We start from the raw sequence: 27,847 nt of genomic DNA, 5'->3' as shown, positions 1-27,847 counted from the left end.
GGGACATCCTGGGGAAGCTACTGGTCAAGGGACCACGGGTCGTGGTGCCCTTGACGAGGCATCGGGTGGCTCATGAATTTGCTCGTGAGGATTCCTTGGAGTGTGGAGGCAAGACTTGGGAAGCCTTGCCATGGACTCAAGACCACAACCTCCACCACGACTCGTGGTCATGACCACAGATCGTGGGAGGTCTCGTAGTCATGACTTGGCCTCATGGGGAGGTTGACATGTTGGGGAGGCTACTGCCTAAGGGACCATAGGAACCACCATGAGCCATGGTCCCTTAGACGGGTCGTCTAAGTGGTCGTGGTCACTAGACGGGGGGTCATTAAATGAGGGTTAATTAAGTCTTTTTCTTTTTAATCCAATTAAGTGAAGGTGTTTTGGGTAGTATTAGGGGTAGTATATATATTGTTTTTAAGTCAAATTTCACAAGACTTGGCCATAATTCACAAACACCCAATTGAAATCAAAAACTCCCTCATCTCTGAAAAATTCTCTCTCTAGACTCAAGAAGAAGAAGGAGCCATTGGAGTTAGGGTTGCTAGATTTTCAAGGTTCTTCCTCAAATTTCTTGAATGTTCTTAAGTGAGGTATGGATGATCTTCATCCTTGGGTAGCTATCACCCAAGGAGCCCCTTCAAAATATGTTTTCAATATCTCAAATCCCCCAATTCTAGGGTTTTCAATCTATGACATGGGTCTTCTTCCAAAATAATTTTTTATTATTTAATTATGGTCAATTATGATTGTTTATGGTGAATTATGTATAGAATGATGGAGCATTGATGTTTTATAATGAAAAGTCCCCATAGACCCATGTTTCCCCCATATTGAGAAATCATGAATTGATGTTGTGGGTTGGTTGATATTATGAATATGTCAATTAAGCCATTGAATCGTGAACTCCTCCTATATTATGTAGTAATTGTATATGGTTGGATTGATTATGAGTTCAAGACCCTTGAAGGTCAAAGGTATGAGGGTTGTACCTCTTTATGAGAATTAGGTATGAGATTGTGAATTACTTGAATAAGTGATGATTTTATGAATATGGTGTAATGATGGTATTAATGCAATATTCTTCTTCCCTATACCCCTTTACACTTGATTATGCTTGAAGTATGTATGTATGTTTATGTTAAGCTTGTTGGGTTGATTGAAAGGTGATGTTTATCGTGACCAATGACACTAACCTATGGTACGAGTGTCTACGATCGTCGATAATATAGTAACCCAACTAAAGGTTGGGGTCGTGTCCCAAGGGAGTGGTTTTGAGAATTAATAGAAAAATAAAATTTATTTCTAATTAGTCGTAGCTAAAGATATTAACGACTAGGCTAAGCTTTAGATGGAAATAAGTTCCCTTTCGGGAAACTTACCCCGTTTCAAATGGGTTCCTCTTGGACACCAACTTGCCGCATAAAGACCAGCCTACGCCTTACCCCCACTCACTCTCTCGATCTGAGTGTTAGGATATGGGACTACGGTTCACCCTCTCAGGCTGAACCTCATGTCGACCCATTCCTTAGGCCATCAATCTAGTGGTCTTGGTTTCGCGACCTCTCTCTCGGGTAAGCTGAAAACACATGGGTGGTTTTGTATTTGCAACTACAAACCCATTAAATTAAACCACAACCACTAGGTGAAATCACCATTAAAATACATCTAACTTATCAGCAAGCAAGACCCAACAACAATATCAACACATATTTGCTAAATCACACCCCAAGAATGGGGTTTTTAGCCACACATCAAGAAATAACGAAATACACCTAAAATGATACTAAAATCAAATGGATATAAGAAATAAAACCTTGATTTAAGCAAAGGAAGAAGAATGGAGAAGACCCACTTCCAACTTGGGGAAGATGAAATCCTTCTCTGTTCAAGTCTCTCACAAAACCCTCTTTAAACTTGTGAGAAAATATCTCAAAAAGTACTATTTTATTATGGAAATTAAAATAAATGTTCGACTCTCTAAAATTAATAATAAGTTTAGTATTTATACACTTCAGAAAATAGTGTTGGCGGATTTTTCGGCGAGGTTAGTCGATGTCGCCAAATGACTCGGTGACTCGCCCTTCTTTTGTTTCATCGCCGTTTCATGCTTGACTTCAGCATCTTCACATTCTGGACCATTGGGCGGTATAGTACTACTTCATGGAAATATTCGGCGAAGCGCCAACTGCTCCTCCATCGCCTTCTGATCCTTCTTCTTCAAGGTTTCGCATACTGGAACAAAGGGCGGAATGCGTCCCTTCGGCGAGTTGCCAAGTGTGCTTGGTGATGCTCAGGCTTCAGCTTCTTCGTTCTTTGCCTTTTTGTTCCTTTTTGCACCTAAGTGTTCATGCTTCTACCAAAACTTCAAATACCTGAAACTTTAAGAGTTTTCATCAGATATTGAGACAAAATGAGCATTTGAGGACACTATTTCTATCAAAATAAAGCCCTAAATGAGTCCAATTTGTGGACTCATCAAAAGGCCATTCTCATGAACACACCATGACTATGATGTGAAAGGTTTACTCACATGTTAGATGATTCTAAGGTGAAAGGGGCATTCTCACTTATGGAATCTATGAGCTATTATGATGATATGTTGACATGGATTCTCTTATGAATATGAACTTAAGTAAAGACTTAATATGACTTGTAAGGGAATTATGCTTAGCACCGAGAGGATATGAGTATGAGATGGGTTCCTTCACGCTAGTAGTTGAGTTCCCAACACGGTGTCTCATGAGATGGAAACCTCCACGTTAGTAGTTAGGGTTTCTAGAAGCAATCTCCATATCCCATAACTATGTCCCCCCATAGGTCTTAGCTAGTGGATCCACCTAATAGCTAAAATGTACGTTCTACCTTAGGCAAGTAGGACACCTCTTTTCGGTGTAGGGGTAGAACACCAGATTTTATGCAGCTCACATGGTCTATGTCGGTTAATGTTATTCTTCCCTATATGATATGAATATGAACTATGATAAGAACATGGACTTTAATTGTGACTTCTTAAGAGGGACTACTTAGTATGAGTGGGGTATGGGACTTCACTTATGCATTGCACAAGTAGACTTAAAGAGGGGTTATGGTGAGGTTCTCTTATGTTATGAAGACTTATGAATTAAGAATGCAAGGTATGTATGAATGTTAAGGTTGACTTTACTTGTTACCACTTATGAACATGAATGACTCCTTACTTATGTATGTTGGTTATGAATATGGTAAAGTATGATATGTATGTTGTCGATGGCCTAAATGTGATACTTGGCATTTGGTAGGGTTATGGGATCTTATCATTGCATTGCACTATTGTGGCGTTGGGTTGCTTATATGTTGGTTTGACTTATGATTTTCCATTAATGTGCATTATGGCTTTTAAACTTGATAAAGGCATGATTTCAACTAAATGTCCCTTTTTATGCATGTTTTAAGGATTTCTATGCATGGCTTCCATACTTTGTACAATTAATTGTGCTAACCCATATTCTCTACTTTTACCATGAGTGTAGGTTCCGGCCGTTGATTTGTACTACTTCTTTCAAGTGAAGCTTGAGTTGACTATTCCCTAGGCTTGGTGAGTCCTCAAATTCGAGGACAAGATTCTATTGTTTCTAGTTCTATTGTACTTTCTACATTAGAGACTTTATTGATGTAAGGGCTTAGACCCTAATTGTACTCCCTATTGTACTAGATGGTGATTGAGACAAGTCTAGATTCTTATTTTCGTTTATGACAAGGAGTTGACTTCTATTGTAAAAGTTTTAAATTTTTTCGCATTATTTTATGTCTTTATGTTATGATTATGCTAAGGGCTTGTATGAGACCCCTTCGGGGTCAAGTACGCCATGTTGCTCCTAGGGGGTAACCCCATGTCGTGACAATATCTTACGGTTGTACTTTCACACAATGATTCATTTGTACCCCGCTGACATATATTTTGATCTATGAACTATAAGTTCCAAAACATCACTTTTCTAAGTGAAACAAAATATACTTAAATAGTGCATTTTATTTGGCCAATCATTTATTTGTTCACATTATATGACAGATTCGAATTTAAAATCCTCGTAACCACTTATAGCATTAAGTGCTACTTCATATCAAAGATACCGTCGACGGTTATTTTAATTCGATTCCAATTTGACATAACTTATCAAGATCTCTTCATTTTTCATCATTTTTGGTACCTGAACCTTTGTCAAGGTTTTATGAAGTGTTATGTCATAGTGCTCTTTCAAAGCACTTACCTCATTACCATGACCATTTTGATAATTTGCTCCTCTCCTTCCTCAAGGAGTTTTACGTTTGGAATCGATTGGCCTATCACACTTATGGCGTACCATAGACTCTATCCTTCAAGACTATTTATTGGAGCATTTGTAGCTTAATTAAAATATTGGGTCAGCAAATACATCTGGCAAATTATTTGCAACATTTTGCAAATGAATTATCTCTTGAACTTCAAGTTCACATTTTTTTTAACGAGGATCAAGATAATTCACCTCACACACAATTTTCAGCTGCTAAACATATCTCCCCCTAATGTTAGGAAATCTAACATTTACCCTCAACCGCATTTGGGGATCCATCTCAATGCGCGGTGGAGCAATAAAATCATATGTGCACACATCAAATTTTTAGATGGAAATTATTTGGTTCCTGACCCTGAACCAATTGTGATGGGAGAACCTTGTTGGCTTGATGCATACATGTTAAATAAACTCATCTCATACCAAATTTTATTTGAGAGATTTGTTCTCATAATCAATGGTCTAGCTATAATTGGAGGCAAACAATTTCTGCTAAACCAACCAGTATTATCAACATAATTTTATAGTTTGGAATTGTGCTCATAATTTAACAATTTAAGCAAACAACCTTACAAAAACCAATTTGTAAGTTGATGCAAATGCATATGTGACCATACTATAGATGCATCTATTAAATCATAATAGTAAGTCGTCCACATTGCAGGTGAACGGGTCCATATTCACCTTTTTATATGTTCCAAATAATTTCAGGGAATACAATCCCAACCTTAACTGGTACAATGATCATTTTATCATGAGAACAAGCAACACAAGAGAATTCTTGAAGAATCTTTTATTTCTTCAAACATATAGTTGCGTGAATTCTCAATTTCTTTTGCATCACATCTGAACCAGAATGGTCAACCGGTTATGCCAACTGACATTTATTATAGTAAACTTCTAGTTTACTTTTGCATATGATTCCTTCATCGTGCCCATATCTTTATACAACAAACAAGAGAAAGGCGGATAACCTTTTATGTAAATATTCATAATCTGTTTTGATTGTAGTAATCTGAAGATATTTAATCTTTCAATAATTTACAGTCTCAATATAATAATTTTTCTTTTCAATTCTTCTGAAACTTAAAAAGTTTCTTTTGAGACTTACTACAACCTCAATATTATGAACTATTTCATTTTCTGGATAGTAACAAATTAGTCCTTTCGAAACTTTCAATTAATTTTGTGTACTGCCACAAATTTCACACAACCATTCTTATGGTGACCATCTCCTTCAAGGAGAATTATTATTATTGTCATGGTTAAAATTATCACATGCAAGACATATTTCTTGACAACCAATAACAAATTTGTATTGCCACACAACAATATTTATTTTGATCATTGCCACAACCTTTATAAGAAAGAATTATTAATTTCTTTTGTCCTCCAACAGTTCATAATAAAACATACCACAATATTTATGTAGTACTCAAAGTATATGACCAAAATGACCATTCATGTCAAAATTCTCAAACCTCCCATAGAGGTGAGATGTGACATTTATCTAACCATACATGAACATGTCCTTATCCAAACGAACACAAGTCACATTCTCTTCAAGAAATGGCCATAACCATTTGTACATGCTCCATAAGTTTTTATTAGTCATACTTTGACATTATCAAATTTATTTGACCCACCTCAACATCACTATAAAAGTACTAAATGTACTACCACTTTGTATTTCTTTATTTTGATGAAGGATTTACAAAACTTTCAAATTGGGTTGCACCAACAACAATATGGCCAATAACTTTTCATACCACTTTAATGGATAAAAATTACCTTCACATTTTGAAGGATCATCTTAAGAACCCATATTGTTCTTCCTTTTAATTACCATAATGATGACCATTAACATTTTACCACGCCCATATTCATATATTAAATCACTTGTCATCTTTCAGACATATTATACACTGCTACCACATTCACATAAGAATGGAGCAAATCAATTGGGTGGATTTCATGACTTTTAATCAAAAATATACAACTTAATGTTAGTCATCATCATATCATCACTATAGTGCATTAGGACTTAAACACAATGTCTTACCCATATAAAAACGTCTTTGGTCATAAATTAATGGGACTTGAACCCAACTTCTTATTATCATGGTACACCGAGACTTTAACTTTGTGTCTTACCCACTTGGTGCGGTGAAACTTGAATTCACCGTCTTACCCTCAATCAATGTCTTGATAAACCAAATACGTTACCAAAAGAAATAATTATCGAAAATCATAAATATATCTGAATTTGACTTAAAGTACAAGAAAAATGAACAAAATCAATTAATTATAACAACATGTTGGAATCATATAAAAGTCCCAAGTTAAAATAAACTAATGGACTCATATAATTTTGAGATGGTAAGAAAACTAATGAAGCATAATCAAAAGTAAAATATAAAATAACATATATGGTAATTTACCTTGTTTCCGAGAGAAAAATAAATACAAATATTTTTATCTTCTTTATATTTACTTTGCTTCAATCCTTCAATAGTAGAACAATTGTTGATAACGTGTTATAAAACTAAAGCAAAATAAAACAAGAAATATAGAAGGTGAAAACAATAGAAATATAGAGACAAGATATGAGAGTATTCTTATTCTTCAAAGTATTCAAATGCATACAATATGAATCTTTATGCCTCTATTTATAGTGTAACATAGAGGCATACAAAAGGTTAGTCATAAACATGAATATAATGGAGGAGGTTATGGATGTGAAAGACTACAAGAATAATAGTTATAAAAGTGGATGTTATGATTATCTTCGTAATGGAGGAAAATAATGGAAATAATGGGTGAGAGTAACTTCGTGGTGTAGTGGATATCCACACTATAATATTTTATAACAGATTAAGCTTTATAAAGACGAAATTAATTTTAAGATTAAGTTAAAATTTTAAATAATATTTTTCAAAAAAATTGAAATCATGGAGTACATGGGAGCTTTTCCGGGCCGGACAGCAGGCAGCAGCAAAACACGCGTAAATGATTTGGTAGCACATGGCTTTGGAGCGGGACCTTCTATTTTGAACTATCACTAATTTATCTTTCTTCCAATTCATAACATAATTCTATACTGCGGCCACACTACTTCTACTCCATTATCAATCTCAGATCTGTTGATACATTTGTATATATCCCATTTCGGAGCAGTTCGTTTGGGGCTATCAGTTATCAATTTTCTAGTTTGTGATTCTGGGTACTGGAGTAGAACTAGTGCTATTTATTGGAGAATTGGAAACCCTAGGTCAATGGCGGGGTCGGTACAACCAGAAGCCATACTGGAATGGCTTCAGAAGGAGATGGGGTACCAACCATTAGGGTCATACGCAGCTTCAAGCAAAGCAGCAATGCCTACTATTGATTCACTTCGCAAGATTTGCCGTGGTAATATGATACCCATTTGGAATTTCCTCTTGAATAGAGTGAAATCCGAGAAAACTGTTGAAAAAGTCCACCGGAATATTCTTGTACATGGACGAGATGATGGCAATGGAAATGTTAATGCTGTTGATTCTGGGAGGAGTAAAGGGAGGAGGAAGGAGAAGGTAGGGGTGGTTAGGGACAGTGGTTCGGGATCCTCTTCGAGTGTGGGGTTGGGTTCAGCTGAGAATAGTAGGGAATTTGCTTTGCAGGAAAGAGACTTGGCAGAGAAAGAGGTGGAAAGGCTTAGGCAGATAGTGAGACGTCAGCGGAAAGAGTTGAAGGCTAGGATGTTGGAGGTCTCAAGGGAGGAGGCTGAGCGTAAGCGCATGCTTGACGAGAGGTCTAACTACAGGTTTGTCAATTAGAATCAGCATATTGTAATATTATCTCTCAGCTATTCACAACTACAAACTTTGGATTTTTCTTTATTTTGATTCTGGTGATGAGCTTATGTATAGAGAAAATCTTCCTTCAATTCTTCATCTAAAACCTGTAATGTTCAAAGGCAAATCTAGTTCTTCTAGTAGTTAACTAAATTCACTATATCCCGCTCAGACAATGTATAGATTATCCAAAAAAAGAAAAAAAAGGAAATGTGTATATTACCTTGTCTATACCCACTCCAAATTCATTGACTCTAAATTTTGGGTTCACTCTGATGATATGAATGTGAGTTAACCTTGTAAGTATTACAACTGATTCACTGAAGGTGTGGATGGTGGGAATCATGGGTTGGATTATTCCTTTCATCATTTTTAAACTCGCGTATTTTCTGTCCCTAAGCAACAAGCAACTGTGTCTAGATTGGTTGTCATGGGGCCATTGAGTATAGCTGATATTTATACTTTTAAACGCAGGCATAAACAAGTAATGCTGGAGGCTTATGATCAACAGTGTGAAGAAGCTGCAAAAATATTTTCCGAGTACCATAAACGTCTAAGTTATTATATTAACCAAGCAAGGAACGTTAAGCGGTCTAGTGTTGATTCTTCTGCTGAGGTGGTTACTACTTTTCAGGCAAATGAGAAAGATGTTTATTCGACTTTCAAAGGAACCAAAAGTGTGGAGGATGTCATTCTCATTGAAACAACATGGGAAAGAAATATCAGGAAGGCGTGTGAATGTCTTGCTATGCAAATGGCTGAAAAGATTCGCAACTCTTTTCCTGCTTTTGAAGGAAATGGAATCCATATGAATTCTCTGTTACAAGCTGCCAAGTTGGGTATTGACCTTGATGGTGATTTACCCGATGAAGTAAGAGATGCAATTGTTAGTTGCCTGAAAAGTCCTCCCCAGTTGCTACAGGCAATCAATGCCTATGCTCAAAAGCTGAAGACTACAATTACTCGAGAAATAGAGAAAGTTGACGTTAGAGCTGATGCAGAGATTCTAAGGTAATCTGATCTTCTTAGAAATATCTTTAAAAAATATGGTAACTTTCTCAACAACAACAAAAAAAAAATCTTTAAAAAAAATCATTTTTGGATTCCGTCTACCTTGGTTTCCATTGCTCTTTTCTCTGCTCAGTTTAATGAACAACTGAAAATTACTATAACTCATATTTTTCTATTTCCTGTTTCTTTTTGCAGTTGTTACCTGAGTTGGTAAATTTTGTTTTTATAGGAAATACATGTCTACTTCAGGAATATGACCAATAGTTTAATTGGTCAGATGTTGCCTTCGTCATATTTTAACATATCAAAACTCAAACTAATCAGAGATAAGTATCATACCAACTATAGTTGACACAAACTAGTTAGAGTTATACTTAGTTGATCTTATGCTTATATTAGGTTCGGAGTTGTGAAGAGTCTTTTTATTCTGGTTAGACTTGTATACCCGTTAGTGGTCAAGTGTAAGATTTTGAAAATATAATTTAGAGAATCCCTGGTTTGCCTTGCAAGATGAAACATTTAATGTTAGAGTGAAATGGCCGTGAGAGCAGGGTGCATACAGAAGATTCATGTAGCTGATCCCAATTATTTGGTCTTGAAGCATAGTTCCACATTGTCTTGCCTGTCTTCTGTGCGTTGGCACTCGTCTGACCTGCGTGATGCAGTGCATCGACCACTGTATTATCCGTTAATCACTCAATAATTTAGAGTTGCAATATCCTAAGTGTCATATACGCCTAGCTGAAAGGTGTGTGGGACTGCTATCCCGGTGTCTTACCCCAAAGTAATACAATACAAATACTTGAAAGATTGATGAAATGAAAGGGTAAACTAATTCAATTTATGTATTTTATAAACCATGTAATTTCTGACAAGGTAACCAATTTGAAAGGCATGGAGGCCTTTTGCTTCCATTTGGTAGTTCTGATATCTGCTTGAACTCAGTTTATGATATTTGTGGCATGATGATGAACATATTCATTGATGTCAATTTTACCCTTTGAATCAGGTACAAGTACGAGAATGACAGAGTAATGGATGCTTCTTCTCCTGATGTAACATCACCTTTACACTATCAACTTTATGGCAATGGCAAAATTGGAGGTGATACGTCTTCAAAAGGGAGTCAAAATCAACTTCTTGAGAGACAGGTCTTTCTATTTCATTCCTTATACTCCCTCAGTCCCTAATTACTTGTCCACTTTTGAATCGGCACACCTATTAAGAAAGCAATTATTGACATAGTGAGTTTACCATTTTACCCCTATTAATTATGAAGTGGATGAATTAAAAACTTAAGATTTTCAAGAAGTTTTACCTTTTTCAAAGTAATTATTTGAGGATATAATAGGTAAAAATATTTTGTCCTTTCTAGATTTGTCAAAATGGACAAGTAATTAGGGACAACAAAAAAAGGAAAAGTGGACAAGTAATTAGGGACAGAGGGAGTAATAGTTTGCCACCTTCAACTAGTTGCTTTTGCAAAGTTCCTTGGGCTTTTTGTTTCTTGAAAACCTATTGGAACTCTTTGTAAACTATTGCTCCCTTCGACCTGAATAGGATCTTCAATTTGACTTGGTTATTAATTGAGTGTTTCCTGTCTATTACATTTCCTTCACAATTGTCGACTTGACATGGATGTTGTATATCGATTGTTATGCACTTGTGTTTATAGTTGTAAGACCTTTCATTTTTATAAGGGTCTGATTTTTTTGTCCGATGCAGAAAGCTCATGTTCAGCAATTCTTGGCTACTGAAGATGCATTGAATAAAGCTGCAGAAGCGAGAAAGATGAGCCAACAGCTTTTAAAGCGTCTGCAAGGAACTGATGATGCAATCTCTTCACACTCACTGGTAATTGGAGGAACATCAAAGAGTATGAGCAGCCTTAGGCAACTTGAGGTTTGGCTATTCTCTTATAAATCTTAAAAATACTGTCTAGACTGTGGACCCCTGTGGTAAAATGGGATGCTATACCTTTCTGGATTTCTTTGGAGAACATCCTGAAGTTATGCCTGGGAAACTATTAGTTGCATTGTGATAATGTTACGAGGCTTACCGTATTTTTTTTATTAAGTTTATAGATGTAAATATTAATCATATTGTCTTTTCGAGGTGTTATATAGTTGCCTCTGTACTGATATTTGCTTCCTGCGGTATCCTCATTCACACATTGCTGTATAGAGTGACAACTATTTTTTTTGAAGAAGGTAACTTGTATTATGAACAAAAAGAATACTCATAAAAGTATTCCAGTAATACTTGCAACAAAATTACAGAGGGAGGTGTACTAAGGCTTCAAAAATAATCTAAAATTCTAGGAATATCCTCTTCTTCTTGAGGATATTCATGTTTACACCAAAAAAAAAAAAAAGGACTAACAGTTCTGCAGAGAGCAACTCTTGTTTTCGAAACATCTCTGGTTCCTTTCCATCCATATAGTCCACCAAATGCAGACTGGGACAAGCTTCCATCGTGTCCCGACTGATTCCCATCTCTATTCCAGCAAGCTAGAGCCTCTTTGATGCTCCTTGGCATAGTCCAGCTTATGCCTCTTAAATTAATGAAAATCTGCCATAACTTCATAGTCTTTCTACATTGCAGTAAGAGATGATTTATTGTCTCAATCTCACATTCACAAAAAGAGCACCTAAAGCAAATTTGACGACCTTTTATTCATAAGGTTGTCCTGGGTGAGTGTGGCATGTTTGGCTTGTAGCCAAGTGAAACATGCAACCTTGAAATGTACCTTGACTTTCCAGATTATCTTCCAAAGCCAGCCACCACTCTGAGAGATGGGAGTTAAATCTTTGTATTGCTCCAGAATATTGAGTAGTTCAGCCACTTTGTTAATTTCCCAGTTGTTCAAGTGTTGTCTCCTAAACCTGAGATCCCACCCTTGATTGTCTCTCATTTCTCTGATTGTGGATACCTTTTGAAGGCTCAGGTTGAACAAGTCAGGGTACTTGTTCTTCAAAGTTTCCTGTCCAACCCACACATCTTCCCAAAGTAGTGTTTTTCCCCCATTTCCCACCTTGATTTTACAGTTGTTTGCAAACTTGATTCACTGACCTCCATACTCCAGTCCCATAAGGTTGTGTGGGCATGTAGGTAGTCTATTTGTTCTCCATTCCAAACCTAGCCTTGATTGTATAGAGTGACAACTATTCTGACCCTTACTACACACACTATGCTTGTGTAAAACTACTAGTTTACTGTATTTGCTACTTGGATGTTGCTGGTTAAATGTTAGTCTTTTAAGCACTAAATATGAGACTGAGAGTATTGTGGAGTAGACAACTTACCAGAGAAATGATTTAGATCATTTCATTTTGATGATCTTTAAGGAAAGAAGATCCAGGTAACATTTATTTTAGCTTATTGTTAGAACTGAGAAGTTTTGTGAAATCTTTTACCAAGTTTATTTGTAATAAACTCATGGCAAATGTATCTTCTCTTCCAAGAGAATGTATGTAGCTAACTTTTAAACTTCGAAGGAGGTGAGGTAATAGACTTGTAAGGTAGATAGAAAATGGAGAAAATAAATGTTAGATAAATACTTGTCTCTCATCAGTTGTGCAGGAGTTCTCAAAGTGATTTATAATATCTTGGGCTACTCCACCCATAGCCGTAAAGTTTCGGGTTGGATGCTCAGATTCTTTCGCATTGTATCAGAGCTAAACTTGGTGAACCGCATGCACAAACACATTCTCTCTTCATGTCCTATTGCTCTGAGCTTCTCTCTCTCAACTCAGCCTATGGAGTTGCTTTGAGCTTCTCTTTCTCAATTTAGACCGTTGAGCCAGAAGCTTTGATCCAAGTCATCCTTAGCTTGTTGAACCTACTCTCATCTTAGCTTCAGGCCCACTCTTAAACTGTTGAGCTTGATATCTCTTTCTACCATCCACTCTTTAATCGTCTAAGAAAAAAGCAGTTCTTCAATCCATCAGTTCATGTGTAAATCTAAAAGCCCTGTCACATGTGTGCGAGGATGTTAGAGAAGTACTTGCTCTTCATCGACTGAGTAAGGGTTTTCAAAGGTGTTTATGATGTCTTGGGCTACTCTATCCATAACCTTAAGGTTTTGGGTTGGTCAGATTCTTTCACATCTTGGTTTAGATTATGTCTTAGTGTAGGATGAAATTTTTTATTCTAACTTATCCACGATATTCTTCCCTTTTTCTTTGAAAAGCTTGTCGAAGAGGTTTTGGATTTGTTGAAGACATAAAAGTGTGCTCTCTCTAATAGCTTAAGCTTTTAAATGAGATGGTCACAAACTTCGACATGGTATTAGAGCAGACATAAGTCTTGGGTTTGAGTCTCATCCCCACCCATTATCGAAAAAGAATTTATACTTGCCCATAAAAAGAATCAGAGCCGCACTTGAAGGAGTGTATTAAAGACATAAATAAGTAAAAGTGTGCTCTTTCTAATAGCTTACTCTTTTAGATGAGGTCACAAACTTTACAAGGTTGAATCTATCTTCTTTTTTTTATAAGGTAGGTAAGTTTAGGAAATTTATTTTTGGAGGAACAGTATCCTAGAAGGTGTGTGTTGATATTCAGCCTACTGGAGCTGTTCAATTAAAGGACCAAGGAGGATCCTATCCTAAAGGAGAAGGAGGAGGAGTAGGAGCTAGCTTTAGGGGCGGAATCGAATGATTACGAGATAAACAATGAGACAAAGGAGAGCACTTAGACAATTCACTTTGAGTACAGGAAAGTCTGCTGGTAGGAATTCCTCAGCAAGAAATGCTGCTTTACATTGATAAGACACGGTACTTTTGTTCTCAGCATAGGAATAACCGAAAAACAATGTTTTGTGACTTCTCCCCATCTACCTAAGACCTGATTGGTGGGAGTAAGCAGGCACTCTGTGAAATTGTAGTCTAGCAAGCTGGTCCTGACACCACCATAAAAAAACATTGTGTACTTTCCTTTCGTTTGTGTACTTGTGTAGTGCTTTCTCTTGGTAGTTTCAAATATGCTGGTCTCATGTGTGATCGTATAATCTTCTCTTAGCTCAATTACCTGTACTACCTATTTATTGATTTTGTACGTGTGGGATGTCCTAGCAATTTTCTTCTACTTTTTGTAGTTGGAGGTCTGGACAAAGGAAAGAGAAGCAGCTGGACTAAAAGCTAGTGTGAACACACTGATGTCTGAAATACAACGTTTAAATAAATTGTGCGCGGAGAGAAAAGAAGCTGAAGATTCTTTGAGAAAGAAATGGAAGAAGATTGAAGAGTTTGATGCTCGCAGATCAGAGCTGGAATCCATTTATAGTGCCTTACTAAAGGCAAGCATGGTATGACTGAAATTATTTGTGTCTATGCGGTGCAATGTGTTGTTATACAAGTCTTCTCTTTTTAATTATTTTTTTTTTGGGTGGGTGGGGTGGGGGATGTCATGATGTTGTGATTTGAAGATCTATTTTGTTTTTTTTTCCTCTAAGGAATAATGTATGACCTTTTGAAAGTATAAATAAACCTACACTAGGGACTTCCTTTTTGGTCATGATACACCAATTTTCAAACTTACCTAAAGAGTTCATTGGAACTACTAACTTGAATGGCTGTTTGACTTGAGCTCTTTGATCACTAAACCAGATAGTCATTCTAATGGGACTCCTTCATCATGTTTGAGTTTACTATATGGTTTTGTGTTGCCTTAGACATAGTCTAAATAATTTTTGTTGGAAACTAAAAGTGAAATTTCTCAGGGCTCACAATTATGTTGACCAATTGCGAAGATGATCTTTATCTATTACTCTCTCAACGGTCAATTCTATTCTATATGACAACATTTGTCTGGTCACATAGTCTGAGATGTTTATTTGACTTATATTTTTATATTATATATAGAGAAAAAAAACTAAAGTAATGGTTGAAAAGCTAAATGAATAGTATAATGGTTTTGAATTCTTATAAAGTTGTATACATTATGTTACCTTCCTCAAAAAATATAAATTTTGTATAGATATGGAATTGTGTAAATATTCTGGGACATCCCTAAAATGGTAAGAAAGTCATAAATATTAAAGCGAAGGGACCATATGCTGAAGTTATTGGCATAATTAATATGGCTTCAACAGCCCAACCTAGTTGTAATGTACTCGTTCTGTCCCATTTGTGTGAGAAATGAGTGAAGATAGGTAGAAGACATGTGACAAGTCTTTCATTTAAGACTCTTAAGTTCTCTTTCATCTAAGACTGTTATAGATATGTATAAAGGTGCAGTACAAAAATGTCGTGCATGTTAGAACACTGAAGTTTTGACATATGCGTTGTTTGCCCTAGTTTGAAAGGCTTATGGATTATTTATTGGTCACTATTTGGTTAAACAAAATGGGGTGGAAGGAGTAGGTTTACATCGATGTGATACTTGATATATGTGCATCCCAATATATGTACATCTCACTGAAAATATTCCAGTTTGTTAACAAATTAGCCGTTCCACTGATATATTTATGCTTTTAAGCTGGAGAATATGGTAAACATATTGATTGTTTACAACGACAATGACAACAACAACTATGCCTGAATCCTGAACTACTTAGGGAAAATTTATTGATTGTTTGATTACATAAATTTTTCCCGTCACTATGTAGGATGCTGCAGCATTTTGGAGTCAGCAGCCATTAGCTGCAAAGGAGTATTCATCGAGTACTATAATTCCTGCTTGTACTGTTCTTGTAGATTTATCACACAGTGCAAAAGATCTTATTGAGCAAGAAGTTTCAGCATTTTATCAAACTCCTGATAATACACTTTACATGCTTCCATCAACACCCCAGGTTTGTAGATTTTCATTTTTCGTTATTCTATAAATCTAAAAAGTGTGTTTTTGGTTCAGCGAGAAGAAATTTAAAAGAGTTGTTTACACTGCTAGGTTTAAGGAACATTTGTGAAAACAGTTTTACTGTATGTTTAGAATCTGTTGCTACGCTGATTACTAATTATTTACTTCTAACTGTTTCTTTTTAATATTTATGCTTTGGAGACAAGGTTCAAATCATGCATGAAGAAATTATCGAAGTAACCAAGCTCAAGCTGGTTCCCCACTTTGAATTTGGGGTGCATGTTAGAGTATCAAGAGAATATGCATTTAATTATATAGAATATTCTATAAGATATCTTAAGATATTCTATAGTTAAATATAGAGTATTTTCGTACCTTATTAGTATAGGGATCAATTAGCTTCCATATTATACATAGCCGAAGACTCTTATATTAGGAGCACCTCTCATACATTTTTAATTAAGTCAATGAGAGACTTTTCTATTTTAACAAGAGGTATCAATAAAGAAAGGTAGATCTTTGTCATAAATTGATGTGAGTGCTAAACTGCAAATTAAACTTGATATAATGGTCTCCCTTTGATTCTTTACCTTAAATTCTAGACCACAATTAGCTACTCCTGTTTGGACAAAGTAAACTATGTGGAGTAAAATCATGTTAATCAAGGTTAAAAACTACTATCTTTTTAGTTGAGATCACACGATGTAGCTTGAAGTTTTTCCAAAGCTAATTATCTCACTAAAGTTTTAATTTCTTAAACAATTTTTTTTACAATTAACGTGTCAGTTTATCAACTGTAATTATCCTCTAGTAATGTGCATAGTTAATAGGTGATTAGGCACACACCATAGTGTCTTAACTCGTGAAATAAAGCACCACTTAATTGAGGCGGAACTCAAAACCTGGCTTAAACTGAATTACACGGTTTAAGTGCTTTCCAAATAAGCTTTTATCAATTCTATGAGGGGACCTTTTCCATTTTCTCACCATTTGCCTTGATATATATTCATTGCGACATATATCTCATCGTGAGAACTCCTACCATGAGCAATTATCAAAATATTTATTAGTAAAAGGGACATCCTACATGAGGTGATGGTATATACATACAGAAAAAATGTGTATACATTACATATGCGGATATATGTTTTTTCTTCTTTCTTTTCTGATAAGTTGTATATATATAAATGTATGTCTGTGTCTGTACATATAAGCGTCTGGGTTTTGTTGAGGAAAGAATGTATTCACCTGGCAATAACTGAGTTTATTGGTCACCTCCCTGCCAAACACACAAGAAGTGAAGGATTTTTTTATTTGTTTATCTATATTTTGTCTGGATGTTTAACGTAAGCCAAAAGATGAAAGACAGAGATGGTGGGCTTACCTAAAGCGATAATTAATATGACAAACGAAATGGCTACAATATCACAGTTGCTATTCTGTTTTATATTATCATCTTTAACCTATTGCAGTTTTCATTTGTGTTATCTCCTCTTCTGGACTCATGGTGCCTTGTTTCATGCTAATAGGCACTATTGGAATCTATGGGTGTCAGTGGATCTACTGGACCAGAAGCTGTTGCTGCTGCTGAAAAGAATGCTGCTATATTGACGGCTAGGGCTGGCGCAAGAGATCCGTCTGCAATTCCATCTATATGCCGTATTTCTGCTGCTCTACAATATCCTGCAGGTGAGAAAAAAAATATTCTTCTTCATTTCAATGACTTATTATTCACTTGAATCAGGTGCTATTGTTAAAATGCAAAAGTGAACTTGTTTAAGAATACGTTTTTTTTAAGCTTAAATGTTACTCCCTCTGTCCGTAATTACTTGTCCACTTTTCCTTTTATAGTTGTCCCTAATTACTTGTCCATTTTGACAAATCAAGCAAGAACAAATTTTTTTTACCTATTATACCCTCAATTAATTACTTTGTTAAAAGTAGAACTTTTTGAAAATCTTAAGTTTTTAATTGATCTACTTCATAATGAGTAGGGGTAAAATGGTAAACTCACTATGTTAATAATTGTCTTCTTAATAGGTGTGTCAATTCAAAAGTGGGCAAGTAATTAGGGACAGAGGGAGTATTTATATGGACCTGGAATTTAAATTATTTACCAGGACACCTTAGCCACCATAGCTCTTTTAGTTTGACCAAAATATGACCCTTGCGCCACAATAAAAGCCAAGAAGAGATGTTGAGACAAATTTGATCTATAATTCATCTAGATTTGCTGGAAAATTGTTGATTGCGCTCATGTTTGCCTGCTGATAGAGTGCCTACTGAGTTGAAGTGGCACCATGTCATGTTGCTATCTGAATAATGATTAACATTGACATAAGTTTGATGGGTTAGATGGACATGAAGAAACTATTTGTAGAAGAGAGAATAGGGATGTACCAGGGAGAGGAGCATCTGTCTCTTTTGGTTGTCAGGGAATTGAACTCTCTCTTTATTTTTTTTAAGTTAGGATTAAGAATGAAGATTGACTAGTGCCAGAGTGTGTATAAAAAGAAAATATGTTTCCTTTCTTTACCAAGAAAAAAAAATACGTTTCCTTATAGGTTATCCAATTTGAGAGGAATTAAAATACCTACTATAAAAATAGTTTCTTTTAGCTGTACTGAGTCAAAATCTGGAAGAATAGCTTATTCTTCAGTGATGAGATGCAATGAATATGTACTTATTACGCATAATATTTGGATATCCTTAACTTGAAATGACAAAAATGGTCACTTACGTTTGATGATAGGTTCAAAGTAGTCAGTTAAGTATGCACAAAACAATTTTGGTCCTCTAAGTTCTCCAAAAGTTATCACTTTTAATATCCGTAAAAAAATTAACAAACTTTGTCTGTTAGATTTGACGGGAACTATGAGAAAAGGAAAGCAGTGCGAACTCACATTTAGAGGTACAATTTTGTAGTTTCTACTACCTTGATATATTTCTAGAGTCTGATGCAATATTTTGAGGTGTAATTCTACTATTTTTTAAAAATATTTTTAGTGTCTAGTGCGAATTTTTGTGTTGCATATTTTAAGATTTGATGGAACTTTCTTGTTGTTTATGATTACATATTTTTCCTCACTGTTTTCGTCAAATCTAACAAAACATAAATGGTTAAATATTTGACGAAGACTAAAATTGTTACTTTTGGACAAACTAAAAGGACCATAATTGTTCAGTGATTCTTAGAGGACTATTTTAAACCTACCACTAAACATACATGTCCATTTTTGTCATTCTCTCCTAAACTCAAATCGTGAATGGATACAAGTTTAGACCTTTGAATTTCCCCACAAATTATGGAAGTTTTAGCAGAAATATTTTATTTGATAACTGTGGTGTCCAGGCCAAACTTGTGTGTACTTCGACTAATTACAGGTTCGAGCTACCTCCCACCAACACAACTATCGGGTGATTCTATCCATTAAGACTTAAGATAGGTGGGAAAACATTACCTAGTATTTTTGCCTCCGCAGGGAACTTGAAACTTCATGGTTCTCAAACCATTTCATTGACCATTATCAAAATTGGAAAAAACATTAAGATTCCATTTCAACTTGTGATATTGCTCGTCGCCATGAACAAATAAGACTTAAAAAAAGTGTCTAAACCAAAACCCACCAAACAAAAAGAAAGAAAAAGTTTCAGAAAGTCAATTATATTCTTTTCTTTCTCAATTGCCAAATAGTACATATGAAGCCATTCATGTCCTTTTAAAACCCTTTTCAAAACATGCATTTAAAAAGTACACTCATGGGCTTACCTTTCAAATCTGAACTCAATGTAATAGGAAAAACTCATGTAAAACCTTTATAAACCCGACTTTTATAAAAAAATAGGGCTCATGTGATACAAATCATGAACAAGAGTTTAGAATTCGATATGCATAATAGTAATCGAAATTTCAATGATAAGGAAGTTGGAACTCAAAATACAAAACACAACCGAAGTTAGATTTCAAGAACTGTGGGTAGAACCATAAACATAACCTTTTAATGACTGAATTTAGATGTAGGATTTGAGGACGAACTTAGCCCATCACTATGAGTAGCCTTACATACCTTGAAGAATAAAGTTCTTGCCGAAACTGGAAGAACACTTGAAAACCCTAGCTTTCTCCTCTTGGATTCTTGTTGTAAGACTTGGAAGCGTTAATGAGAGTAATAGGGTTGATTAATATTATTTAGAACCTTATTTAGGTGTAAAAAGTGGGGTTTAGGCTTAGAAGGAGTGGGAAAAGACTGAACTACCCCTCTTAAAAAGTAGTTGAAACCTTCCACGGGGCCATCTACAGTTCGTGGTTTGATCTATGGACCGTAAATCCCATCTGTGGAATTCATATTGAAATTTTAAGGCTTAGAAGTTCATTCTACGAGCCCAAACTATGACCCATAGATGGGTCTGTAAGAATTAAACCCAAAATTTTGACTCCCAGTACTTTTTCCACGAGTGAACAGTACGGATCGTAGAAACTTCTACGGCACATAGAAGTGATTCGTAGGTCACTTACTCAGAAAACTCTATTGTGGTAGTCTTTGGTAAAACAATCATAATTTTTTACTCCAAACACGAAATGAGGAAAATTTGGTGGCGTTGAAAGACGACTCATAGACCTTTAATTTGATATCATGGGCCACCTAATTCATTATGTGCTGAGAGATATGATCATTACTTTCTACTCAACTTTGTATTAGGGGATTCTAGTGACCTTAATTCATATCCAAATCCATTCCACACTAAAGAATTGACCTTAACACCTAAGAACAATTTAAGAATCACTCGATACGACCTTCTATGCAAATGAAGAATGGTTAGGGCCTTTCCTTAGAAAGTTTGGGGGTGTCGCAAAAAATTATGTAAACTCAAGAAGAGAAAAAACCAAACACATTAAGAGTTTTATTAACAAAAGAAACATATGGACTTGATGGGTTGAATCCAAATGATTAAGATTCAAACCTAAAAACCAAACACACTTAATGGGCTGAAGAATGATTAAGATTCAGAGTTTCAGACCTCCATTAAGTGCAAAAAATGAGGCGTTAATGTTTTCCTTTTCACTCACCTTAGATTTTAGAAGCTAACTGTGCCCCCCTTCTCCCAAGTCCACCTGACCAAAAGGCCCCAACCGAGTTATTCCCCAGCAGTTCTCATTTCCTTCTTTTCCCTAATGTTTTGTCTTCCTCACTTCTTGTATCTGAAGTTCTGAACTGACTTCCCCCATTTTCTCTTTCTGGTGCGTGCACTTGACACTAATGACTTGTAGAGTATAGAGGGGCTACAGAGAGGCGCTACTTTGCTTCCTTGCTTTTTATAAGTATATAATAGATCATAATGTACATATCTTGCTTTTATGAGTCAGAGAGTGGAAAAAGGAGGGCTACGGAGAGGCACTACTTTGCTTCCTTGCTTTATTAGTATATGATAGATCATAATGTACATGTCTTGCTTTTCTGAGTCGGTGAGTGGAAAAAGGAGAAGAGCGGCTGGAAGCACAGACAATCATTTTCTATTGATCTCTCAGGAAATAGTGGAGAACAAATCGCCTTATGAATTCTAATTGTTGAAGGCCGAAGATATAGGGGATCAATCAAGAAGCTTATTAATTTTGTTGAAGGAAACTAACACGATTAGCTTAGGAAGTAAAGAATTCAATCATTTATTCTGTCATAACTCTCTGTAAAGCAAAATATGCATTCGGGATCTTGTGGAGGCATTAAATCAGTAGCGGATAGCATAGGCATTATTGACTTGTTCAGGTGAATACAACCTCTTTTCTTGTTTCCAGTTCTTGGCATTTTGGTCACAGGTTCAAGCCCCACACATGCAAAGCAAAGCCCAGTATTTAAGTGGAGAAGGGTAGAGGGGCGGGTCCATTATCCAACCATGTGAAGGCTGTGATGGTCCAAAGGATGGGTCACAGGCAGATTTATCGGTTATCAAAAAAAAAAGGTTAATCTTTGTGTTTAAATCTAAGTGTAGCATAAGGTGGTGTTATGCTGTCTGCTGACTTGTCTGGTTTGGTCAGAAAAGCTATGGGCCAATAGTCTCTGGTGCAGCTAGCAGGCTTGGGACTTTAAGATGGATATAGTTTTAATTATAGTTGCCTAATTGGACCAAGGGCCATCTGAGTGTTAGAAACAGTGAGGCAAAATTTGACTTGATCGGATTTCCAGACATCTGAGCTTCTATCAATACCCTTAAAAACCATTTGAGACAATACGGCAGTATAATCAGCAAGTAGAACATGAGAGACCAAGAAGGATGATAATGTGCAAAGCTTAAACAATTAAGGCGATAGGAATCACCTTAAGCTCATTTAGGTTTATGGTGTGTTTGTGATTATTATGTCCCATAAAAGAATCACAAGAGAATGACCTAAATCACGATTTATCAATCTAACTAAGCCCTATATGAATGAGTCTTTAGATGGATCTAAGTTTGGCATTTCAGTATGCCTTTTTTTTTAACCCATTTACTGGATTGAACTCCTTGCCCTCAAGTTATGAAATAAGTTGCATAAATACTTGAGCTCATTTTAGTTCGTTATGTTGTTTTTGTAATATGTATGAGCTCTGTTAGACACAATGGCTTTTATTGAATTTAAATATTCATACCATGACTTTCTTGGATTTTATTGGCTCAAACATTCACTATTTTTGAGCTTGGGTTTGCATTCCTCGCTATCACACCTTTTACCTGTACTGATGATTGTACATCTTGCTTTTGTCCTTTTAACTTGTGTATTTAGGTTTGGATGTCTCTGATGCTGGCTTAGCAGCAGTTTTAGAATCTTTGGGATTTTGTATGAAATTTCGTGGTTCTGAAGCTTCCATATTGGAAGACTTGGAAAAGGCAATCAACTTGGTTCACACACGGCGAGATCTTGTTGAAAGTGGTCGTGCATTATTAGATCATGCTAACAAGGCACAAAATGCGTATGAAAGGTGCGATAAATGTCACTTATCAATTTTTCTTTTTTTTCCCGGGGTCAGATCCTTGCTTATTTGCAATGCACAAGTCTTTCTATTTCTTATTCAAACCAAAAACTGGGGTGCCTTAACAAAATTAGATTGGAGTCTAGTGCCTTTATTGGACATTAGACTGAACCAATATAGAATGGTTGGTTTTATTGTTTGTGCTTTGTAGGACGACAAACTACTGCTTAAATCTGGCAGCTGAGCAAGAGAAGACAGCTACAGAGAATTGGCTACAGGAATTGGATGTAGCTATTGGTAATGCTAAACACTGCCTTGACGAGGAATGCAAGTATGCTCGGGGCCTGGTGAGTAATTTTTGTCGCTGATTATTTTGTTCACCAGTTTGTTCAAGGTAATATCTTACTTAGAAATGGATAAAATAATGGAATTACTCATTTCTTTATATGCTGTCAATCATCCATCTGGACACAGATGTGGGAGTGTCCAAAACACGCCACAAAAGACTATTTTTTACTTGATATAAGTTTATTTTGTAAATTGTTCTCTTTGATATTTATCATTTTATGTCTTCCAAATGACATCTTTCATATCTTTTGATTAACCTCCTTGGGTGATGTTAAGTCGTTGGTTATGGGGGGAATGGGTATGCTTATCTGGTCTTGAGCAGTCCTTGCCTCATGAGCTAGCGTTTGGAATTAGGCCCAAGGATCATGTGAATTTTAACATCTTTCTGCACAACTGCATGAACAGAAAGTACTTTATGTGAGTTGCCAAGAACCCATTTCTGGGAAAACAATAGAGTTATCCTAATTGATCCAAAGATTTTGTTTCTGAATTTATTTGGTGTTAGAAGGATATTTTAGTTCTGTTATGCCCAAAAAGAGGAAAGCAAAAAAATGGGTCTTTATAAAAAGAGAAACAAACATTCAAGCTCTGTAACTAGGATATCTTGGTGATGCTATTATGTTCGTTTTCTTTTTTTACTTTCTCACATACTCTTCTTTGCTCTGTTCTGAAAAGTTCCTGCTTATAAAAATGTGATATTGTGGCATCTTTACAGGTAGATGAATGGTGGGAACAACCAGCATCAACTGTAGTTGACTGGGTTACTGTTGATGGACAAAATGTTGCTGCATGGTGGAATGATGTAAAACAGCTTATGGCATTTCATGATCAACAGCTTCGTTGAATCATCTCTTTGGCCGCTGTTACATAATGTCTGTAAATTTTCCTTTTTCCGCTTGCTAGTTCCTTGCAACTTCATGTGGCTTTTGGTTTTCTCGAGGCTGGTATCATCTAGAAACAGCAGTAGCAAAGCAGGTCACTGCAAATCTAGGCAGCATCTGTTGCAATTTGATCTTCACCCTAGACCTAGGACTATAAGAAAAATTCAGTTAATATGGGGGGACTGTCTTCCTCTTACATAGTTTCAAGGCTGAAAATGTAGGTCGAGTGCAATAAGTTGTTGCAGATGTTCTTTCCGTCATTTTTTATTGAAGGAGAAAGGAGAGAATAGCATACATATGATATAATCTCAAGAATAGATGTAAAGTGGTCTGCACTTCACACTATTTGAGCCTCTCTGTACTGCTTGTGTAACACCTTTAATGTTATAGATTAGATCTCATATATGAGCTATTACATAGTACAGCGAGTATTTTCACTTTATTTGAAATTTGTGAAGTTAGTTTTGAGGGTAGACGTGCTGCAGAGCCAACCCTTGTTCTCTAGAAGTTCAAAACATTTCAGTACGTCAAAAGATTATGAACCTACTTAATTAGCTATACATTCTGCCTCATAGAATGAAGTTTTATGTTACTTACGAGTTAACACAAATGGGCACAATTTGATGCTATTCATTCTATTTGTTGGAGATGATGTTCAAAGGTCTTAGTGAGGAACAACGAGAGGTTGACTATAATTGGTATTAAAAGAGATACAAAGGTATGTCGAAGAAGAATTGAGAGAGGTGATTAGACAGAACATGTGACACATATACGACATATCAAGGACATGACCTTAGATAGAAAGATAGGAAGGCCGAGGATTAAAGTAGAAAGTTAGTAGATAGTCAAACATTGTCTAGTTTCCTTCACATTATTGTTATTATTACTCTCTTACTATCTTATTTGTCGATTTTTGTATTACTTGTATTTTCTTTGCTTTAGTTATCATATTGTTTGTTATTGCCATTGTATTTACTTTATGCATTTACTTTTTTATATGCTTTACTTGAGGATCTATTGACAATAATCTTTCTATCATTATAAGGTAGAGATAAAATTATGTACACGTAATCCCCCGAACTCCACTTCTTCTTCTTGTCATTTTTCCTATCGCGTTTAATTGGTCACGAGTAGTGATGTGTTTAACAAAAATTACATTTATTTGTTCAACTGACAAAATAATATTCTACACATTTTTTTTTGGAAATTTTCAATATACAACTTCTGAAAATATTTATATCACGTACTCCAAAATACAATAATTCTAAGATAATTTTGACTTTTTTCCTTAAAATAATGTAATGCTTTTAACACATTTATATGATCAGGTCAAATAATTACTACAACTAACTAAATATACAAGGGAAAATTGTATATAATAGTAAATTATTAATTCAAATTAAATGTTATAACCACAGTTTGATTTAATTGTAACCCGTAGCATACTGTTGCCATTCACCTCTCTCCCTAAAATTCTTGCTCGCCACTCTCCCTCTCTCCCTTGCCTCTCTCACTTTATACAAACACAAATGTATAAATTGAATTTCTATTTGTATAAAGCGAGAAAATTGTATATACACATGCAAATACGTATATCTTCGTCCTATACACTTATAATTATACAATATAAATCTTCCCCTATCTAGTTTTCTCTTGTCTTTCTCTCTTTCTCGATTTATACAAATACAGATTATACAAAATACAATGTATAATTTGTGTTTGTATAAAGCGAGAGAGAGATTTGATACACAAACGTTTTATTTTGATTCAATTGTATACACATTCAAATTTTATGCTGATATACAAACACAAAATTGAATTGAGAGGCTGCCAGCGATTTATCTGTCAAATTAACTATAATTTACATAGTTTTAACTTTTATCACATTACATAATGAATTATACAAAGACAATAGAGGTTAACATTTTAGCTTGTAATATGTTAACTGTCTTAATTTTAGGTTATATCAATCTCACTAATTACGGATAGCCACCTCCTATTATCTATTAAATAATCTGATAATGCAATTTTAATTTTCTTTTTACTATGTTAAAGACGGATTTGAATTAACATAGGTTACGGTACAATAGTGAAACTATTTTACCCTTAATTAGAGGTATGGGATTCGAGTCCTATGTGATTCAAATTTAGTCGAGGCTTCGAAGGTGGAAAAAAGAAAGACTAATTTGATGAGTTGTACAGAATGTAAAAAACTTAAAGGATTTCACATGAAATCACAATACATAGTTGGTGGAATGTTTCTTTTTTCAGTTAAAAAGTAGTAGGGTTAAAATTTCCTAACTGTAAACTAAAAAAATAAGCAACAATCTCGTGGTCTCACCAGCTTAAAAGTTGGATAACCAAAATCCATACTCAATGCATGCCCATTTTCTAACTAGCTTATTGTGGCAAACCCATCAATTTTAGATAATGGATTTTTTCTTTTTAAAAAAAAAGATGCCACATTTTAGCTATTGCACTAGAAGCTTTTACTATGTTGTTTGAAGGAAAAAACGTTTGAAATATATTTGAATTTTAACCAAAATTGCTGTAACAATACCGAACTTTGGAAAGGACCTTTTACCCCCTATACTATTTAATAGTGTATTTTAAAGGTATATATGTGCCCACGTGGACATCATAAATATTGCATCATTATAAATAGTAACGTGTTCACGTGGGCACATATATACCTTTAAAATACACTATTAAATAGTGGTAAAAGATCCTCCATAAAGTTTGGTATCGTAACAGCAATTTCGGCCAAAATTGGAGTATTTTTCAGACTATTTTCCCTTGTTTGAATTCAAATATTTTATATCTATACAAAAAGTTTATTTTTATTTTATTTACACGATATAATTTTTTGACCTAAAATATAATTGATAAAACTCCTTAGAACCCTTTAACTTTGCCCTTGTGTGCAAACAATTTGGACCCCTTGTATCATAATTCGACCGCAAGGACCAAACTGTCTCCTCATCCTTTACTGATTAAGGGTGTGTTATAGTATAAAGTAAAATACTTTTATGAAAAATATAATTATTTTTTGGATTTTTTATTTTTAAAAAAATCATTATTTAAAACAATACATCAAAATAAAAATATTACAATGTCAGATAATCTATTTTGTCAATGTCCTATAGAACGTTATTTGCGGTAACAAATTACTTAATAAAACATTATTGGCATTAATGTTTTATGTTTCATCGCCAGTTTTGACCGTTGGATTTCATTAATAAAATAATGTTTTATACATTATTGTGAAATACATTTACTCTAGTTTTGAAAATTTTCAAAAAAAAAAAAAAACAATTTTGACGAATTGGTTTAAATAATGGCTTACTTCGATCAAAAATTTTATTTTTTTATAAAATAAGTGAATTTCTCACTTATTTTTTAGCGTATTGGTTTAAGTAAACGAAAAAACAAGTATCCCAAAATCATCCATACATGAAATTGCTAGTAAAATACTATCCCTTTTAGTTTCTTTGTACCAAACACACCTTAAATAAAAATAAAATAAAAAATAAAAAAGAGAAGACAACCAAAAAAGAGTTGAAGATAATTCCTTTGTTGTGGTATATTTTTTGTTAGTCACAGGTCTTGCATGAGGAGATACAGATGAGGAATTGGCAACATACATTATAAATTTATTTATGTTTAAAGAAGTTCATATGTTATTATTATTAGTATAAAATCTTACTAGCTAGGAAGCCA

The 27,847-nt window shown here is 35.0% G+C and overlaps 1 protein-coding gene across 1 annotated transcript; it reads left to right on the top strand.

Annotated features, from left to right (window-relative positions):
- Window positions 1-7,249: 7,249 nt before the first annotated feature.
- On the top strand, window positions 7,250-24,485 carry LOC125858439 (AUGMIN subunit 5). Its single transcript, XM_049538226.1, has 10 exons — window positions 7,250-8,115; window positions 8,621-9,157; window positions 10,167-10,308; window positions 10,883-11,059; window positions 14,255-14,464; window positions 15,767-15,952; window positions 17,487-17,646; window positions 22,712-22,907; window positions 23,110-23,245; window positions 23,962-24,485. Exons 1-10 carry the CDS (start codon window positions 7,589-7,591, stop codon window positions 24,088-24,090), a joined length of 2,400 nt encoding a protein of 799 aa, XP_049394183.1. The 5' UTR covers window positions 7,250-7,588; the 3' UTR covers window positions 24,091-24,485.
- The last annotated feature ends 3,362 nt before the right edge of the window (window positions 24,486-27,847 follow it).

The sequence above is a fragment of the Solanum stenotomum genome, chromosome 3, assembly GCF_019186545.1.
Source record: "Solanum stenotomum isolate F172 chromosome 3, ASM1918654v1, whole genome shotgun sequence".
Lineage (NCBI taxonomy): Eukaryota > Viridiplantae > Streptophyta > Magnoliopsida > Solanales > Solanaceae > Solanum > Solanum stenotomum.
This window is presented reverse-complemented; position numbering and strand designations above follow the sequence as displayed.